The sequence below is a fragment of the Plutella xylostella genome, chromosome 29, assembly GCF_932276165.1.
Source record: "Plutella xylostella chromosome 29, ilPluXylo3.1, whole genome shotgun sequence".
Classification (NCBI taxonomy): Eukaryota; Metazoa; Arthropoda; class Insecta; order Lepidoptera; family Plutellidae; genus Plutella; species Plutella xylostella.
The window spans coordinates 6,875,164-6,895,215 of NC_064009.1; the positions used below are offsets into that span (position 1 = coordinate 6,875,164).

At 42.3% G+C, this 20,052-nt stretch overlaps 1 protein-coding gene across 10 annotated transcripts in view; it reads right to left on the bottom strand.

Moving 5' to 3' along the window:
- LOC105392075 overlaps nt 1-20,052 on the bottom strand; it is a 45,660-nt gene that overhangs the window by 973 nt on the left and 24,635 nt on the right. For 4 of the 10 annotated variants that reach the window (XM_048631696.1, XM_048631693.1, XM_048631697.1 and 1 more), the window contains 19 exons: nt 19,321-19,341; nt 18,787-18,909; nt 18,380-18,494; nt 17,869-18,000; nt 17,269-17,357; nt 16,792-16,970; nt 10,955-11,091; nt 9,869-10,020; nt 9,314-9,431; nt 8,890-8,932; nt 8,498-8,607; nt 7,297-7,452; nt 6,683-6,794; nt 6,129-6,420; nt 5,648-5,912; nt 3,868-3,960; nt 2,614-2,707; nt 1,060-1,209; nt 2-147 (listed from right to left, as the gene is read on the bottom strand). In XM_048631696.1, coding sequence (XP_048487653.1) covers nt 2-147; nt 1,060-1,209; nt 2,614-2,707; nt 3,868-3,960; nt 5,648-5,912; nt 6,129-6,420; nt 6,683-6,794; nt 7,297-7,452; nt 8,498-8,607; nt 8,890-8,932; nt 9,314-9,431; nt 9,869-10,020; nt 10,955-11,091; nt 16,792-16,970; nt 17,269-17,357; nt 17,869-18,000; nt 18,380-18,494; nt 18,787-18,909; nt 19,321-19,341 — 2,527 coding nt within the window. Of the gene's footprint in view, nt 1; nt 148-1,059; nt 1,210-2,613; nt 2,708-3,867; nt 3,961-5,647; nt 5,913-6,128; nt 6,421-6,682; nt 6,795-7,134; nt 7,249-7,296; nt 7,453-8,497; nt 8,608-8,779; nt 8,933-9,313; nt 9,432-9,868; nt 10,021-10,954; nt 11,092-16,791; nt 16,971-17,268; nt 17,358-17,868; nt 18,001-18,379; nt 18,495-18,786; nt 18,910-19,320; nt 19,342-20,052 lie in introns of all 10 variants that reach the window. The other 6 variants (XM_048631695.1, XR_007268037.1, XR_007268038.1 and 3 more) reach the window with 6 other exon arrangements.

Below are 20,052 nucleotides of genomic sequence, written 5' to 3' on the forward strand. Positions count from 1 at the left end.
CCTGTTGCTTAGTCCAGGTGTTGACGGGCGGCTGCGCGTGCGGGTGCGGGGAGGGGGGCGCGGGGGACAGGCTCGCCTCGGACACGGCCGTGGACAGCGGCTGCCACGGCACCTCGCCGCCCACTACGCAGGCTGGCGCTTTCTTCACTGTAAGGTTTGATTTTGTGGGTTAGATTTGTTTATTCATTATTTTAGGCCATATAAGGCCATATGAAAAAGTAATGCCAACGTCATAATGTGGTTTTTTATCCTATAAGGTACCTAAGATTTTTCATACTACTGACATAAGTACACAAGATACAGACAAAAAATTTAGTCTTAAAATAAAGAAACAAAATAAATATTTACTTATAAGAAAGGTCTGATAGATAAGACAGACAACAATAATTATATAGATTCAAGTTATAAGAATAATATCTAAATCCACCGTTGATACAGTAAGGTATAGTAAGAAAATATATGGTATAAAAGAAAGAAAACTGGAAATAAAAAAAGTAAATACATAGATACAAATAAAACCATCACCAGGGACCAATCACCAATTAAAGGATACATGAAATGAAACCTTCACCACAAAGCATAACATAGATATAATGTACCATAACGGGCAAGCACTCTTTCTCACTTAGGTATTAGGTATAATTATCTATCATCTACATAATAAGAAGAGTACATAGAAGGCTTATCAATTGATCATCATCTTAGAACTTAAATAGACCTTGGATCCTATACCTAGAAGAAATGCAACTTACGAGATGACGAGTCGCACAAAGTCACGACTATAATACCTACCTACCTGAATGAAAAGTCAGGTCACCATCACTCGAGAACATATTAATAAATTCAACGAGCGATGGATTTATTAGCGATGGCGTAGTGTAGTCGGTTGTTATTTCCGTATCTCGAGCCTTTCATGCAACTGACTGCTTTCTATACACCAATCTGACGTGACTCTGTGGCGTTGACGCGGTGCACCCCGCTCTAACGGCGTCTAGCCGTCAAGATTCATAGCTCTCTGTACACAAACCTCGCGCACCCCCCGCCTCCGTGAGTGGTTACCTGTGGCGTTGGCGCGGTGCACGGCGACGCGGATCTCGTCCACCAGGTCGTGCGTGAGCTGCACGGGGTCCGGCGCGCCCGCCAGCCGCCGCTCGCGCTCCGCCAGCACCGCCTTCAGCTGCGACGCGAGCGAGGACGGCGGCCCGATGCCTGCCACCGGGTTTAGGTTAGGACCGTTGTGTCGGATTATGTAAGAGTGGTTTTTAGTGGTAAGGTTTTTAAGGGCTGAATTTGAGAAATTAAATTGTGGACTCCACTAACACTTTTTTTAGCATTAGGTTGAAAACCACGGTTAATTGGCTAAAGATCAAAATTATGCGGGGAGTTCACTAGCTGACATTGTGAATTTCACTTCTTTAAATCTTTTTACTTGATTTATTATTTAGTATAGGTACTAAACTATTTTAAAAGGTTCTGGAGTTTGTAAATGCAATGTTTGAATCTCGGCAAGATACTTATAAGTATGCTTGGCGTTTTCAGCCAGTCAGGTACTTATTGATATTTGGAAGACTTCATAGTCTTCTCATTACGTAACCACAACTCGTGTAAGACTCAGGGCTCATATATCGAAATATAGTTTTATGTTGATTTCCACTCTTACATAAAATTAACAAACAGTCCATTATTATAATGCGTGAAATCTAAATCTAGCTGTAATTACTTTAAGCGAGCTTTTATTTATTAACACACATTTTATTCGCTTGCAAATGCAATTTAAACATTATGTACAAGTAATTATTTATACAGTTACAAGTGCATTTTAAGTTAATATTACACTAATCTACAGGTTTTAATCATTACGGGATGTGAAGTATACATTTAAATTAAATTACTAATAAACCGATTTAATTTCAATAATCATTATAGATTTCACAGATTATAATTTAAAATCATCATTATAGCCAATTCATCGCCCTTTTAGGGTGGTACGTATAATTTGGAATAGTTGACCCAGTGGCATTTCATAATATTACCTCTATTTCAGCCTCTGGATAGTTTCCTTTCCAATTTTGGGAGGGAAATATCTCAAAGTACTACAGATAGGTAAAAAGATGAACTATGGGTTGACACAACATTTAGAAACTGATAAGAATGTATAGGATAGGTGCAAGGGACTTTAGCACATAGAATCACAAAAAGCTCAAGTTATTTACGATACAATGATACACTGATTTGTTTTGTGTTATTGTATGTAGGTATGTATAGTTTTAATGTTATGTAAAATGTTCATCTCGTTATTATGTATTTGTTTTTATGTAATGTTTGTGAATATATTAAAACTTTTATTCTGATTAGTGTGATGAAATAACAAAACATATAAACACAATTTCCACGCAAAGCAAATTGTAGATGGCGCCACCTTCACAACGACACACAATCGTTTTCCTGAATTATTCATTTTGTATAAATTTTTAACGATTTTATATTTTTGGCTGTAGATTTGCCTGTCATCATAATTTGCTTCGAGTAGAAATCGAGCGACTAACTGGCAACACAGTACCACAGACAAGACAGAGCGGCAAGCGAGAAGCGGAAGCGGAAGGAGGTCGGTACCTGAGAGCGGGTGGTGTCTATGGTCTCTGGAGTAGACCGCGTCGTCTGTGGCGCTGCCAACTGAACTGCCGCAGCTTTGTCGCGTGTCGCGTTGCTGTGGGATTCAATTATTAGTATCTCGATGATAGTGTGATGGATATGTCGCAGGCATCTGGTTTAATCTCCTGTTTGATTGAACCGCTAGCCCGTTCATTGGATGACGCTACTCAGTTGTATGACTAAAGAACAACTCGTCAAGTGGTTGACTGTAACGTCCAACGTATTGACTGAACGTTATTCAGCGAAGTCGTTAAATGGTTAAACAAAGATCTCATCTCACAAATTAACTAAACAATAACAATAAACGTACCTTGATATTGTTGTTCTTAATTATCGAGTTTCAGCACATTTTTTTCTTTGAAACTATCCGCCGGCGGTGTAATAATGGGTAAAACATGGATTTACCCATTATTACACCGCCGGCGGATAGTTTCAAAGAAAAAAATGTGCTGAAACTCGATAATTAAGAACAACAATATCAAGGTACGTTTATTGTTATTGTTTAGTTAATTTGTGAGATGAGATCTTTGTTTAACCATTTAACGACTTCGCTGAATAACGTTCAGTCAATACGTTGGACGTTACAGTCAACCACTTGACGAGTTGTTCTTTAGTCATACAACTGAGTAGCGTCATCCAATGAACGGGCTAGCGGTTCAATCAAACAGGAGATTAAACCAGATGCCTAACACTATTCTTCACACTATTTTAACATAAATAACGCACTTTAAAGCTAATTTATTTGCAAAACATAACAATACAAGTGCTTTTTGTGTCAGCTGTTCGCTGTTAGACGCCATATTTGTTTTATTCACCACCTGACTGATTTTAAGTCCGCTAACTAGTTGGACGTTTTGTGACGCTTGTACAATCAACGTTCGGCCTAGTCATACAACTGAGTAGCGTCATCCAATGAACGGGCTAGCGGTTCAATCAAACATGAGATTAAACCAGATGCCTGCGACAGATATACATTGGGGGTTCGTTTGACAAAATACCTAGATGACAGATTTTGTATTGGTATGAGTCTCGTATGCAAAAGACAAACCACTCTGTTGCGCAAGGCGTACCGGTGATAAAGACTAGAGACGTTACTTGGTTTAACTTCAAATGACCATTGATATTTTTTTTTTGCTAAGTTAGCAGATGTAGCTATTATAGCTTCACGTGTCTAACTTCAATAGGTATTATAGTGAATTATTATTAATATCTTACTGTAGTATGGCCGGAGTGCGGAGGCGCTCCCGAAGTGGATTCACTGAGTGACTCGTCAGCGGATTCGTTGTACGAGTCGTCTAGGCCGTCATACTGAAATTAAAAAGTTATTCGATAAGTTCAAATAAGTTTAAGTAGATAGATAGAATATTCTTTATTGTACACACACACATAAAAGAAACTTACAAAACTTAAATACTAACAAATATGTATAATAATGGCGGTCTTATCGCTAAAGCGATTTTTTCAAGACAACCTTAGGGTGGAAGGATATTTTGATTAAAGTGGGGTCAAGTGTACTAAAGAATTCTAAATGAAAAATGAAGTAGTTGTTTAGTTAATTATACCCTTCGGGGATTATAGTCGTCAGCATATTTTATGTATTTGTATGTATCATCTATACAGAATATTGTAATAGTGGTATACTAAGCCGAAACGGGTGACTCTTTGAGCTTTTGAGATTTTTGTTGGCTCTTCTAATAAAAATTCACGTGACCAACAAAGTTTCTATGGAAATGCTAAATTAATAAAAGGTAAGTGGTTGTTCATACACCTCACCCTCCGGCTTAGTATGCCCTTTTTGCGACACTCTGCATATTTTATGTGCCGCGAATTTTGCTCCCCCATCTCGAATTTCATTATCTCCCTCCACATACTGAGCTGGCGTTGCAGAGCCAGTGCGGCGACTGCCGATTCTAACCCCATAGACACCCGGGTGTCTACTGTTGGTTGACCCTGGAGTGTCTATCTATACCACAGTCATGTTGTCTACTGTAGTTTGTGCTGTGGCTGTGTAGGTACGTACCGAGCTGGCGTTGCTGAGCGAGTGCGGCGACTGCGGCGCGTGCGGGCGCGCGCGGGCCAGGTCCAGCTCCATGGACACCCGGGTGTCTACTGTTGATCCTCGACTGTCTATATACTGTCGAGTGTGTGTGTAGGTACGTACCGAGCTGGCGTTGCTGAGCGAGTGCGGCGACTGCGGCGCGTGCGGGCGCGCGCGGGCCAGGTCCAGCTCCATGGACACCCGGGTGTCTACTGTTGATCCTCGACTGTCTATATACTGTCGAGTGTGTGTGTAGGTACGTACCGAGCTGGCGTTGCTGAGCGAGTGCGGCGACTGCGGCGCGTGCGGGCGCGCGCGGGCCAGGTCCAGCTCCATGGACACCCGGGTGTCTACTGTTGATCCTCGACTGTCTATATACTGTCGAGTGTGTGTGTAGGTACGTACCGAGCTGGCGTTGCTGAGCGAGTGCGGCGACTGCGGCGCGTGCGGGCGCGCGCGGGCCAGGTCCAGCTCCATGGACACCCGGGTGTCTACTGTTGATCCTCGACTGTCTATATACTGTCGAGAGTGTGTGTAGGTACGTACCGAGCTGGCGTTGCTGAGCGAGTGCGGCGACTGCGGCGCGTGCGAGCCAGGTCCAGCTCCATGGACACCCGGGTGTCTACTGTTGATCCTCGACTGTCTATATACTGTCGAGTGTGTGTGTAGGTACGTACCGAGCTGGCGTTGCTGAGCGAGTGCGGCGACTGCGGCGCGTGCGGGCGCGCGCGGGCCAGGTCCAGCTCCATGGACACCCGGGTGTCTACTGTTGATCCTCGACTGTCTATATACTGTCGAGTGTGTGTGTAGGTACGTACCGAGCTGGCGTTGCTGAGCGAGTGCGGCGACTGCGGCGCGTGCGGGCGCGCGCGGGCCAGGTCCAGCTCCATGGACACCCGGGTGTCTACTGTTGATCCTCGCCTGTCTATATACTGTCGAGTGTGTGTGGGTACGTACCGAGCTGGCGTTGCTGAGCGAGTGCGGCGACTGCGGCGCGTGCGGGCGCGCGCGGGCCAGGTCCGTGCGCGCGCGGTGCACGCGCGTGTCCAGCAGCGAGCCGCGCGGCACCGCCGAGTCCAGCTCCATGGACACGCGCGTGTCTATTGTGGAGCTGCGGGAGTCGGTGACCACTGTTGTTGAGGCGCGGGTGTCTGTGGTTGTGGTGGTTGGGAGCTCAGGTTCGGGAGAGATGGTCGGCGCTGGCTTCGAAGGTGGTACTGTCCTGTTGGGGGAATGGGGTTGTTAATGTATTAGTAAGTCTGGGTTGATATGAAAAATGCCTAGGACTTGAGTTTCTTAATAGTACCACACAATCGTGCACAATCGTCTGTTGGCCCAGAGCAGGTGCAACTGGGACAAATACTCGTATGATAGACCTAATACCTCCTACACCCAATAACATCATAATTTAACTTCATTAAAACAATAATAAACTTACGCAACAGCCGGTACAATAGTAGCAACGGACGCGGTAACAGACACGGAACTCGGCGAAGCGACGGCGCTGACCAATGGCGGTGCCGCATTCACCGGCGCAATGGTGCTGTAGATGGCACTGGCCAATGACGACGCGGCATTCGGTGGCGCGACCGTGCTGTAGATCCCATTGGGTGGCGACGCTGTGACGTCACCGAGGTCGGGAGGCTCGCGGTCTCGTGATTTGTCCACTTTCGCGTACTCGTCTTCTATTGGTGATAGGTCTGATAGGTCGCTGTCTGAGCTCCATGGGTCTGAGGAGAAAGTAGCGAATTAATCTTTGTGAATCATTCTGAAAATAATGGTAGGTAATATGTATTTTGTGAATATGTTATCCAGGCAGTTAGTATTCAAACTCTGTATATTGTGTTATTTGGATTTCATAGAATATTAGTCGGTAATCATCTGTAAGGCCGAGGACAGTGTTAGGCGCTCCTTAACCTATGTCCAGCAGTGGATGATTATTGCCTAATAAGTACTTTACATTTTCTAGTCTGTAAGAAACATGAACGTTACCATTAATGAGTAAGGGGTCCGGGTCGGGCCGTCTCGGCAGCGGCGGGGTTTCTCTTCGGGCTGACGGCTCGTGCGGCAGCATGACGGGCAGACCTGCCTTCTTCTGAGTTTCCTGTCAAATGAATACGTAACGTAAGTTTAGTTTCATAATAATAGATTTATGGGGCCGGTAAAACTTATTGCCTGCTCAGCGATTTTAAAGGTACAGAAAATTCAATAAGTTTGTTAATTCTTTAGTGCAACTATTCCTCCTATACTCGCGTCATGGACAGGGTTCGACGTCACGTCTCTATTATACAGTTAAGTTACCTACTTTATAGTTTGTGAATTCAGGTGCACTATCCAGCAAGACCACCTGGCAGGTCCCTCACGGTCGCGCTCCACCACTCCTCTCTCGCTCGCACCATGGCGCCATGCTGTACCTCATTGTCTAACAGTGAAGGTGCACTAACCAGCAGCAGCACCTCCAGCCTGGCCACGCGGTCCTGCAGCGCGGAGAGCGCACACGCGTACTCTCTGTGCGCGTCCCTCACGGTCGCGCTCCACCACTCCTCTCTCGCTCGCACCATGGCGCCATGCTGTACCTCATTGTCTAACAGTGAAGGTGCACTAACCAGCAGCAGCACCTCCAGCCTGGCCACGCGGTCCTGCAGCGCGGAGAGCGCACACGCGTACTCTCTGTGCGCGTCCCTCACGGTCGCGCTCCACCACTCCTCTCTCGCTCGCACCATGGCGCGGGTGCGGCGCCATTCGCGTAGCGCGCGCTTTGCCTGCGGAGATAAAATAAAGAGTTTTTTTATGGTTCTAAAAGTAGATAGAATAGAGATGAGTGAAAGATCAGAAGATGCGGTCAATGCTGTAAGAAAAGTGTTTAAATTTAAATTCCTATTTAATGGGGGTCTACCCCATTCATATTATCTTGTCGTCGATGGTCTAACTTCGTCTTAACTTCACGACTTTTTTATACTTCATTTTATGCAAAGTAGTATCCACAAAGTCAACCTCTCGGTTACTACAAATTCGCCGTATCAATCAATAATAGATCATTCTATTTTCTATGTAAATAAACAAAAAAAAAACTTGTATTAAGTAATTCATAAAAATTCATGTAAATTTTGTTTTTGTAAAATGTTTAGTTTTAACTTGTATAAATTTAAGGTATTAAGTTATATGCCGGCTATTAGTGCATAAGTTTTGCTCGATTGTGTTGTAAATGCTGTGTTTTTCTGTAATTGGATACCCAATGTGGCATGTATTGTGATGTTTTCTTTTTATGAATGTAAAGTGTGTGTCTGTTGAAAAACCTAATAAATAAATAAATAAATAAACATTATACCAGCACAAACCTATGGATTATCAATATTTGCGGGATTTGTTTGTTAGAGGTCATTTTATTAGTTAGCGTGACAGGTGAACTGTCACTTCACACAGAGGTCACCATAAAGGATTACCATAGACACATCAATCCTACAGGCTGTAGAGTGTAGATATAGCACATTACCTCGTCGTACTACTATAGACACAAGGTCCACATTACCTTGTCATACTTGGCGGTGCCCTGGTGCGCGTGCGCGGCGGCGGCGGCCACGGCCCCGCGCAGCTCCTCGCCCCCCGCGCGCCCCCCGCATTACTCCTTCACCCGCGCGCCTATCTCTCCCCACGCCACTTGACTAGACACGACCTTATTATACTCTATTTATGCAAAATTGCAAACTAATACTAACGTTAACATTTTCATTAACATCATCACCGTACATAAAAAGAGTTATCACCCATAAATGCACCCTACAGCTATAGACACAAGGTCCACATTACCTTGTCGTACTTGGCGGTGGCCTGGTGCGCGTGCGCGGCGGCGGCGGCCACGGCCCCGCGCAGCTCCTCGCCCCCCGCGCGCCCCCCGCACCACTCCTTCACCCGCGCGCCTATCTCTCCCCACCCCACTTGACTCGACACGACCTTTTTATACTCTATTTATACAAACTAATACTAACGTTGACATTTTAGGAACAAAAATATGCCTCATTATCACCGTACATAAAAAGAGTTATCACCCATAAATTCACCCTACAGCTATAGACACAAGGTGGACATTACCTTGTCGTACTTGGCGGTGGCCTGGTGCGCGTGCGCGGCGGCGGCGGCCACGGCCCCGCGCAGCTCCTCGCCCCCCGCGCGCCCCCCGCACCACTCCTTCACCCGCGCGCCTATTTCTGTGGAGTCCGCGCCGCCCGCCTCCATGCCTATTAGCTGTGGAGAGATAAGGGGGGTTAGGTTATGTGAAATGAAGAAAGGGTTGCTTACATATTAAGGGTATTTTTAATAGCGTGCGGATTTAATCACGCACGCAGGATTTCCCCGCACGGGTGACACACGCATGTGTTATTTTCATACAAATATTTATTGTAATGCGTGGAATACGCACGCGGGACGCGGGAAAATGGAGTGCGATCCCGCATGCTTGATGAAATCCGCACACTATTAACACCCAAAAAGGGTACGTTAAACCAGTACAGTGAAAAGTAGCGAAGCTCTTGATAGAAAACGCACACAAAATCTTAGGCAAAGTTTTTTTTTTACATTTCGTCTTCTTCCGGCTGTTGTCGCATTAACTACACAATTAGTACGTACTTCCTGCAAGAAGGCCTTGAGCTCGTTGATCTCGGGGTGCCTCGCCTGCAGACTGGCGGCCATCTCTGCGCCCCCAGTGTCGTCATCCTCTGGTTGTTGTCGACGCTGACGGTTCGCTCTGCAAAGAGTGTTTACATTAGTATATTTTCTGTGAGTAGGGTAACTACGAGTATAATGTGACCATAACTGCTGTGCACTCCCTGAGGTATGCGCGCGGCAAGACAGGAGGGAGAATCGGCTGCTGCGCTTTGTCACGTCTCTATCTCTGTCTCTAGTCACGCTCGTGGCGGCCTCGCCCCGCTCCTCACCGCGCATATATCACACACTATATGTGATGAGGGGGGGCACACTATATCAGCACATAATATCGACTGCGTTCGTTTCCCGGACACGATGCGATGTCGCCCGATGTCATATCTATGATTGCAATTTGCGCGATATCGCGACATATTTATGTTTGTCGGGGCCTGGCAACGCCGCGCTAATTCGCCTGATGTCTTGTACAAAATACTCGGCTTTATGTTTAGACGGCGGTACGGTAGCTGTACAACTAACCTCTCTTCTCTTTCCTTATCAGCGGCTAGCGATTGTCTGATGAGGTGAGCCACTTCGCTGTTCTCGGGGTCCTTCTCTCGACCAATCAGGAACTTGACCGGGCCGGACGTGTTGCGGAGCACTGACGCGGCGTACGCTTGCGTTACACCCACCTGGGGAAACGAATGTTAATGTTATTGCTATTGAGTTAAGAAATAAAGTTGAACTACACTGTAGTTACTACAGAGTATCAAGAGATGAAATTACAGTGCTGAAAGAGTGCTTCCTGATTGGCTTACATAGCTTTAAAATGTAAAGTGTGAAAACAATATGTATCCGTGTTGTTTATACGAAATGTAATGTGAAATTTTGCTTTCAGGATGGATGTTTGTTACATTTTTCCTGAGAAAACAGGTGGCAGATTTTTTTTATGAAATTTTACATGTTGTAATCTGACATCCTTGCTGAACACGTCGGCTATTGTTACCCCGGAATACCCACGGCAAAACATAATCACAGGTATCGTACCAAGCTTTTCCAGTCTACCTCGATGATCTGATCGTCTTCACGAATATGCCGATCTTCTCTAGCTCTATACAGAGTGTTACAGGACCTCTCAATGCCATATACAGGGTGTCACATACCAAGCTCTTCCCGTCCACCTCGATGATCTGGTCGTTGACGTGGATGCGGCCGTCACACGAATATGCCGAGCTTCTCTAGCTCTATACAGGGTGTTACAGGACCTCTCACTGCCATATACAGGGTGGTACATACCAAGCTCTTCCCGTCCACCTCGATGATCTGGTCGTTGACGTGGATGCGGCCGTCGCGCGCCGCCGCGCCGCTGTCCGTGATCGTCTTCACGAATATGCCGAGCTTCTCTAGCTCTATACAGGGTGTTACAGGACCTCTCACTGCCATATACAGGGTGTTACATACCAAGCTCTTCCCGTCCACCTCGATGATCTGGTCGTTGACGTGGATGCGGCCGTCGCGCGCCGCCGCGCCGCTGTCCGTGATCGTCTTCACGAATATGCCGAGCTTCTCTAGCTCTATACAGGGTGTTACAGGACCTCTCACTGCCATATACAGGGTGTTACATACCAAGCTCTTCCCGTCCACCTCGATGATCTGGTCGTTGACGTGGATGCGGCCGTCGCGCGCCGCCGCGCCGCTGTCCGTGATCGTCTTCACGAATATGCCGAGCTTCTCTAGCCCCGCATCCGCGCCTACGCCCATACCTGGTGAGGAAGGAAGGATAGTTAATTTTATGGCCAAGTGTAAGTGTCATATAATTAAATGGAATGAAATATGCTTGTATTTCGAATGCCTGGATCTACGTTTGAGTTGTGTCTTGCATATTTGCGCACGGATTGCGTCGAAAACACAAGCATCGGTTGTGCATAGTACAACAATAAGAATAGGTACATTATGGAGGTAAATAATAAAAATAAAATAAAATAAAATAAAAATAGTTTTATTGTTCAAGTAAAGGTACATATTGATTCAACATTATAGAAGTTACAGTATTACTATTACCCTTATGTACTAAGATATGGAAAACTTCCAATACCTGTACTAGACATAATCTGTATTACAGGTATCAGTGCCCTCCTTGGAATTGTTCTAATATAGGTAGGATGTAGTCGTTTTTTACATGTTTATGTACTTAATTTGTTTTTAAAGTTAGGTTATATTTTAGGTAGGTACCTTTAAAATTACATAAAAATGAAAAGAAAATAAAAAAATTATAATAATTTAGCATGCTTTGTTGTGTATATGTGTAAATGACTGTGTACCTATGTGTGTTAATGTATGTGTGTAAGTGTATATGTGTGAATGTGTAAATGGGTTTTGTTAGTATGATTGATTGTGTAAATTTCTATGTCAAAGTGGTCGACTGTCTTTCATCAAATTTACAGTGTTTGTGTTATCTAAGTAGTAATGGTAAGCAACTCCTCTGTTTCGATATATGACAGCTTCAACAAGTAGTTCCTGATGCTTCTACTACATTCTTGATACGGTGTGTCAAATATATCAAGAACTCCATTCAATCTGTTATACAGCAATTTACACAAAAAGTACTGAAAACGTTGTGCAAAAGTCGTTCTACATTTTTCAGTTATTGACACAATATCTTTACGACGTCTGTCTCTATTTGTGTTGGATGTATTGACACGCCTGTGTTGTAGAAGTACCGAGTGCTGTATGAACAACTGTCTAACTGTCAAAACTTCGGACTTCTGGTAAACCACCAGAGTAGGTGTTAAGCGAGGCAAGAAGTGGATAACCTTAAGGACTGCCCTCTGTGCTCGCTCAATTTTGATAAGGTGTGTCTTCGCTGCACCACCCCACACACCAATACAATATAGTAGTAGTGATTGGCATAGTGCAAAGTATATAGTTTTCATAACTTTAGGGGTGGCTGCAAATCTGATGTTTTTGAATATGCCAATTAACTTCCGAATGCGCGAGGACAAGACGTTTATATGTTCTCTAAAAGTGAGACCTTCATCCAATATTACACCGAGATATTTAATTTTAATAACTTTTTCTAGTTTCTGAGAGTTACAGTTACACAAAGATGGAATTACAGCATTAGTTGAACATAAAAGAGAGTGTGCAGTTAGAGAAAATATTGAGTTTTTAGGTTGTGTTGTCGATACCATGGAAAAAGTCATGTATTTGGTTTTTTCTATATTAAGACTAAGGCGATTTAGACCAAGCCACTTCGTTATTACATTCAATCCATCTTGGGCATCGTTAAAAACCAAGTCCCATGTGCTTCCTCTAAACAGTACTGCTGTGTCGTCAGCAAACGAGGAAATGTAGCTATTTTTGATGTTGAGATTACAGAGACCGTTTATGTAGATCAAGAATAAGGTTGGGCCAAGGATACTTCCCTGTGGGACACCATATTTGACTGGGAGAGGTTCACTGATCTTATCGCTAACTTTAACCGTTTGAGTTCTGTCACTAAGGTAGCTTTTAAATAATTGTAGCTGGAGTGATCGAACACCAATGTTTTCGAGCTTCTCTATAAGAATTGGTATTGAGATGGTGTCGAACGCCTTGCGAAGATCTAGGAATACTGCGAGACATCTATCTTTTTCGTCCAATCCCCTGGCTATTTTCTCTGTTAGCTGTGATACGGCATCGGCAGTCGATTTACCTCGACGAAATCCAAATTGATTTGGTGAAAGTAGGTTGTTTTTTTCTAAGTATTGAATGAGTTGGTTGTTAAGGATTTTCTCAAGAATTTTTGATATTGTAGGTAAAATAGAGATGGGTCGATAATTGCTCAAGGTTGCCTTATCACCATCTTTGTGAATAGGAGTGATTACAGATTGTTTCAAAACTTGTGGGAAAATGCCTGTTGATATTGCAAGATTACATATGTGAGTTAAAGGGGCAGCCAAACTGGGTATGTTTTGTTTTAAGATTTTTGATGAAATATTGTCATTTCCTGATGATGCCGTATTCTTGAGAGAGTTTATCAAGGTGATTACTTCCGATAAGTCAGTTTCCAACAAGACAAATGAATTAGGACTGTGGTCTTCAGTAAATTTAGCATTATTGAATGGCGGAAGGTCTTTTGCGAGATTTTCACCTACGTGCGCAAAGTAGTCATTTGCGGCATTAACAGCCTCGATTGGATCTTTAGTTATCAAAAGTAAGTCCTTGGGAGCAGATTTATTCGGCTTGAAACGAGTAATTTCATTAATAACTTGCCAGGTCTTTTTTACGTTAGTATTGCTTGCCATTTCTAGTATTGATTTTTCGTGTTGAAGCTTTAGCTTTTTAAGTAATGCATTACAGAAATTTCTGTATCTACGGTAAGAAATACTTAAATTTATATTATCTGGATTTAACCTAAGTTTTTTATGCATTCTGTCTCTTGTTCTTATGCATCTCAATAAACCTTCAGTGATCCATGGTTTCAAAGGAGTTTTCCTCCTAGTTAAGTTTATTACAGTTGTATTATTATTAATTATGGTTGAAATTGAATTTATGAGCATATTAGTAGCTTCTTCACAATCTGTACACTTCATTACATGTCCTAGGTCTGTTTTTAATATATCGTTTGAGATGCCTTGATAGTCTACTTTTGAGACCATAGTTTTAGATAATGGATTGTAGTGCGTTAGATCTATCGAAATGAATACCGTCCCATTGTGGTCTGTAAGACTATTGTCAATAATTAGTGTTTTTGAATTTAGGCGGGATTTTATCATGGCATGATCAAGACAGGTTTTATCTCTGGTGGGTATTACGTGTGCAGGGAGTAAACCATGACATGCTAGAAGTTCTAGGTATGTTGAGGCACGATCGTCAATATTATTGGGTATGATATCCAAATTAATATCCCCTGTGACCAATATTGTTTTATAATTTTGTAAGGAGCTTAATACATTATCTAAGGATTGAATAAATTTTTCTATTGATTTATATGATGGTGATCTGTATATGGAAATAAGGGCAACATTATTATTCAGTATAGTAACTAGACAGTTCGCGTCGCTGAAAGTTGGTTCATAAGATTGTGACGTAATGTCACTTTTTACGTAGACAACTACACCATCATTTTGTATGAGATTATTTTTTGATGAGATGCAAGTGTAGTAATCCATGTGTGGTAAAATTGAATTTGTAGGAGAGTTTAGCCAGCATTCTGTGAGAACAAGTACGTCAGGGTCAAGCTGCGTTCTATGTAACAATGTTCTAAAACCTGAAAAGTTACAACAGATGCTCCTTATATTTTGTGTCATAATTTTAAATTGTTTTTTACTATTAGTTATGTGTTTCAAACAGTCTTCAGGGTTGCATGTAATTGATTCAGATAATAGGTAATTATCGATGCCATCAATGGTCTGAATTATATCATTATCCATTAATAAAACAAGTATGAGTAAAAGTTCTTGAGGTGTAGTCTCTGTAGGTCATCAATGTATTTATGTAAGGCACCCAGTTTGATCAACCGTCTTATAGGTATCCTTAAGTGGTAGTGAGTATGTTTATTGAAATATAATTTGACAGCAGTTATGTGTTGATAAAGTGAGTAAGTTGAAGTTGGCAAGTAGGTAGGTATCTGGTGAATTAAATAGCTAATATGTTTATTTATGATGATATAATTTATTTCTGTTAACTGTATGTTTAGTACGTTGTATGTGTAAGGGTGTTCTGTGTTATTTGGTGTGCTGTTATAGGTGTGTGTGTGTGGGATGTGTAGGAGATATACATGCCTTAGTGTTTTTTTATGAATTTGACATATTATAGTTATACATGCAGCGTAACATATCTTAATATTACAAACAAACAATCTTAGAAGGAACAATACAAATACAGTACATAGTAGTCACTTAGATATAGGAATTTCTACAGTTTTCTTTAATTCGGTAAGATGGGCCTCGTTTCTCAACATAATATAAGGCTTTCCTTCTTCTTTCCGTATGTATATTCGTCCATTTGATGGCCATACAAAGGTGTAGTTATACGTCTTCGAGAAATCACGTGCCAAGAATAACAATCGCTTCATTTTAGGTGTGAGTAATTCCGATATAAAGATTTGTTGCTTCGGGGCAGACAATCCTAGGTGAGCTGTGTTTATGTTATCAGTAGGATGGTTTTTGTTGTATTTTTTTACTGCTTCGAGAAAAAGAGACTTCGTTAGTGTACTCATCAGTTCAACAGAGATGGACGAGTGAGCCTGTTCTTTTTTTGACGGTAGCCTCTGCACATCCCTTATGTCCGATTTTTGAATAGGTAACTGTATAGTATCACATAGTGTATGGATGTAGTCGTATAGGTCAGCCTTTTTTTCTTTGGAAATTTTTGGTACATTTCGCAGTTCAATGCAAGTTTTTATTGATGCGATCTCAAGGTTCTGCAGCTTATTTTCCATGGATAATATCTGCTGATCGAGAACGTGGCGTTCCTCTTCGAGGCTCGTAAGTTTACACTCCATGTTTCTAATATCTTCCGATAAATGATTCATAGCTTTCTCTATGTCTTTGTTCGTAGACTGAATGTTTGTGTTTTGATTTTGAATAGCTTTCATTCGATTCTCAAGTTGATCCAGTCTAGTCGATTGGCTAGCCATCATTGATTTTATAGAGGATAGGAGATCCTCTTTAAAGGTACTCAGGTCACTGCACGAGTCATCGTCGCTGAAACATTTTGATCTTGGTCTTTTTGTTCTTTGAGTTGTTTGGCGTATGAAATTATTTGTTTCCAGGTTATCTTTAGTAATATCAGAGCTTGAAGCCGATAAAGTATTCCGATTTACCTTTGACTGCAGTAATTCTGATGGTGGTGGTGATCTCTGAGTCATTTTTAGCTTATTATATGGTATGCTTTAACTTTAATGGTAGAAGATAACCACAAACCAGCAGTGTTTATCCCTTTTCTTAAATGAATGGTAATGTTGACGTGTTGAGTTCTGCTAAATTAACAGTTCAGGCGCTTTGCAGGCACGCTCGTAACAATTTTTGGAGGGTAGTGCGCGTCGCTAGATTACGTATCTTGCTGGAATCTAGATCGCTAACAACACCATATTGACTATCACAATCACTTTGTTTCGTAAGCACTGACTTTAGGACTTTTGATAACGAACTGTATGCACAATAACACTGGGAATAAGTATTTTTAATTATTATTTTTGTAGGAGCAAAACGTAAACACGTCTGGTCAGATCGGGGTGCGCGGAAGGGTGTGAAGGTGTTGCTATTCCTATAATGAAAAATTTGTATGATGTGCGTTTCGCTTCTGCTGCCATCTGTCGCTAGACTCGCTAGTCATCGGTATCTATTCGCAGGATCTATATAGCTTATACTTACTTGTTTATATAGCTTTACTTGTTTACTTACTTATCCATGCTAGATGGCGCCACAGTACACTTCAACTAAACCTACACAACAGCTGTCATCCCCTACGCAACACACCTATAATGGAGAGCCCCAGTCCGTCGGGCCCCTTGAGCAGGTGCACGGGGAACACCTGCATCTTCTCGACGCGCTTCTCCAGCTCGTACTCGGCGGACGCGGCCACCGGGTCCACGTCCGAGTTGCGCCGGTCGTACTCGCGGACCGAGTGCGTGGAGAATACTCGCATTGGGTTTGTGCTGCGGGGGAGATGTTATTTTATTAGAATATATTATGTAACAAGTTAAATAGAGAGAGTAGAGCTTCTAATTTTAGACCTCTTTGAGGGTAAGAGATGAGGCGGAATGCGTACAGACTGAGCGGTGTCATTAGTTTATCGGTCTCTTATTGCGGCAATGCTCGCCTTTACGAAATGGTAACAAGTACGGCAAAAATTGGTAATTTTACTGAAATGCTTCTACATTATTTCTACAACGCAACGTATACTCAACAAATAATCAAACTTATGTTTATCATGTCATATAGTTTGATAAGTACCTGAATTTGACTTTAGAGTTCTTCTTGACAAACACAGGTGGGTAGTAATCGTCGTCGTCATCTTCTTCGGGCGGCGGCAGACCGGCCACCTGGAATACAAATATGTACAAACAAAATTAACATTAGTCTTTTCAGTAGGCAAATTTCATTTATTACATCGTTTTTCGTACGTTCTTTAGTATGCCACTGGATACTGGATGCGAGCTATAGCTATCCGTATCAAATCTTTGCCATCCACCTTTTGCAAGTCGTCACCGCATCTATCCGTTTCTAAACAAGTTAAAAAAAACACTGACCTCTGTATAAAAGTGTCCGTCCTCGAAGTAGTGAATGCCGTTCTCCTCACCCAGCTCGCGCAGAGATTGCGGCGGGAACATCGTGAATATGGACTCCGGCTCCGCGGGGGACGCGGGGGCTGGCTCCTGTTTGTAAACTTCTTCTTCTTCTTCAGCCTATAGCAGTCTACTACTGGCCGTAGGTATCTATAGCTCTCTGCATCTTATCTTTACCAGCTACCTTTTGCAAGTCGTCACCCCATCTAGCTGCAGAGCGTTCTATTATAGGTACCACGTGAAATATTAAGTGAAACAAAACACTGACCTCTGTATAAAAGTGTCCGTCCTCGAAGTAGTGTATGCCGTTCTCCTCCCCCAGCTCGCGCAGGGACTGCGGCGGGTACATCGTGAATATGGACTCCGGCTCGGCGGGGGACGCGGGCGCGGGCGCCGGCTCCTGGGGAGAAAGAGAGGGAAATGTGAGGTGAGGTTTAGGTATGATTTTTTGTAAAAGTAGAAGGTATTTATGGTCTATAGCGACAGAGGGGTGTATCAAAGGAGCCATCCCGAACGACGTCCGGTGCAGACTGACAATTACTAATCTAACAGACAGCGAGCAATCCTTCCACCACGGTGACAGATCGTAGTCCAGCTAGTTTGTAAGCGACACGCTTATAAGAAGGAAAAGTCGCTTTTGAACAGCAGAACAGAATTTATTGAAACGTAGCTACGAATAAGTGCATTTGAATCATTCCATTTCGGAGAACAGACATATTTTTCAGATCTTTAAATTTACGTAGAGTACATTGTCTGTCGACACATTTTCATTTATTTACCTGTTGGTTGGTGGCTGTGACGATGGCGGGCGGCGAGGGGCGGTCGCCGGCGGCCATGCCGTTCGTATCCGCGTCTAGAGATACGTACTCATAGCTCTCGTCCACTGACTGCATGCTGGAATCACATAAATATGTTATTAGTTTGGGCTAACAAGCAAAATAAATATTTTTGCATGTGCATAACATCGGGTAATATAACGGCTGTAATATCTGACGATATCGAATTTGCATCAGATCATTGAAACCGAATTAAATCAAATTTGTCTGACTAAATTTTATTTAAAAAATCGCTCCTAAACTGTGTTTGGATTATTTACGTCGAACCTTATTCAGTCTTAAAATGTATACTTTTTGCAGCCAGTAACAGCAAAAGAGTTTATAACCATAACCAGCAGCCTCTTACTAACCTCTCGTACTCCAGCACGGACTGGTAGCTGTCGTTGAGCGACACGCCGTTGTCTATGGGCGGGTGCGGCGACAGCAGCGCCACTATCTCCTGAGCTTGCTCGTCCGAGAGGAGTGCCTCTTGTCTGGAATGCAAGTTGCATTTTTAAGTCAGGGGTGATTTATGAGGTTGAGATTTGGGTGGGTTAGTTGTGGGTTAAGGTTGTTATCGTGATGTGACTACGAGTATTTACACTACATATTTTTGTGTGCTAGGTAGGTATATTGTGTTATACTATTAGTGGTTATTTGATTATGTATCTTAAATGATATGAATTGAACATGAAATTGTAAACATTTTAAGTAATGACAAAAAACCATGACATCAATGTAGACCTTGTGATAACAAAACAATGAATTTGTTTCTAACATAACATTATCAAACTCAACAAACAAAAATAATGAATGATGAACTACAAAGAAACTACAAGATAATAATGAGCTATGTGTGAGACTTAAACATACATAAAGCGGTATAAGAAATACGCAGCGCTTACCTAAGTTTTTTCTCCAGTATACTGCAAATGTGTTGAGGCAAGAATGAAGCGTTGTGCGTACAGGGAGCATGCGAATAAAAAATACAATCAACATTTATAACAGTACAATAAGCACGATTACCAACTAAAATACAAGACTACAGTCAATAAAGAAGGAAATACATAAACAGAGCAATAATATACGCAATAAAAAGAATATAGGTCGCGAGATATACATGCGCTTATATCAGATACGAAGTAAATAATAACTTTAGCGATACACAATAATACTGAGATGAGACTAAATGAAGTGTTGAATGCATACAGAGATGATCAATAAAGGAAACAGACGATTAAGAAATAATTGCAGAAACGAAGATTTAGAGACTGGTGCATGCAAACTGCAAATTAAATTATGAAACAGATTTCATAAATTAATGAGGAACAGTCAGCTTAAGTTCAGATTAAGACACATGCAAGATAGCTCTTAAATAGAATGACACAACTTAAGAAATTTAAATTATAATAAACATATTAATATGAATCATAGATAGAAATCGTAGGAACACTCAATTTCAAAAACCTTAATTTACTACTAGGCGAAGATCGGTAATGATTACCGGTTGAATTAATACTTGCCTACATTGGTTTAACCTCATTTATCGTTAAGCACATTTTAATTATTGTCTAGTTAGTGCTACTACCCGTATCGTAGTACAGAAGAGTTCAAGCAAACATTACCGTCTGTGTAAA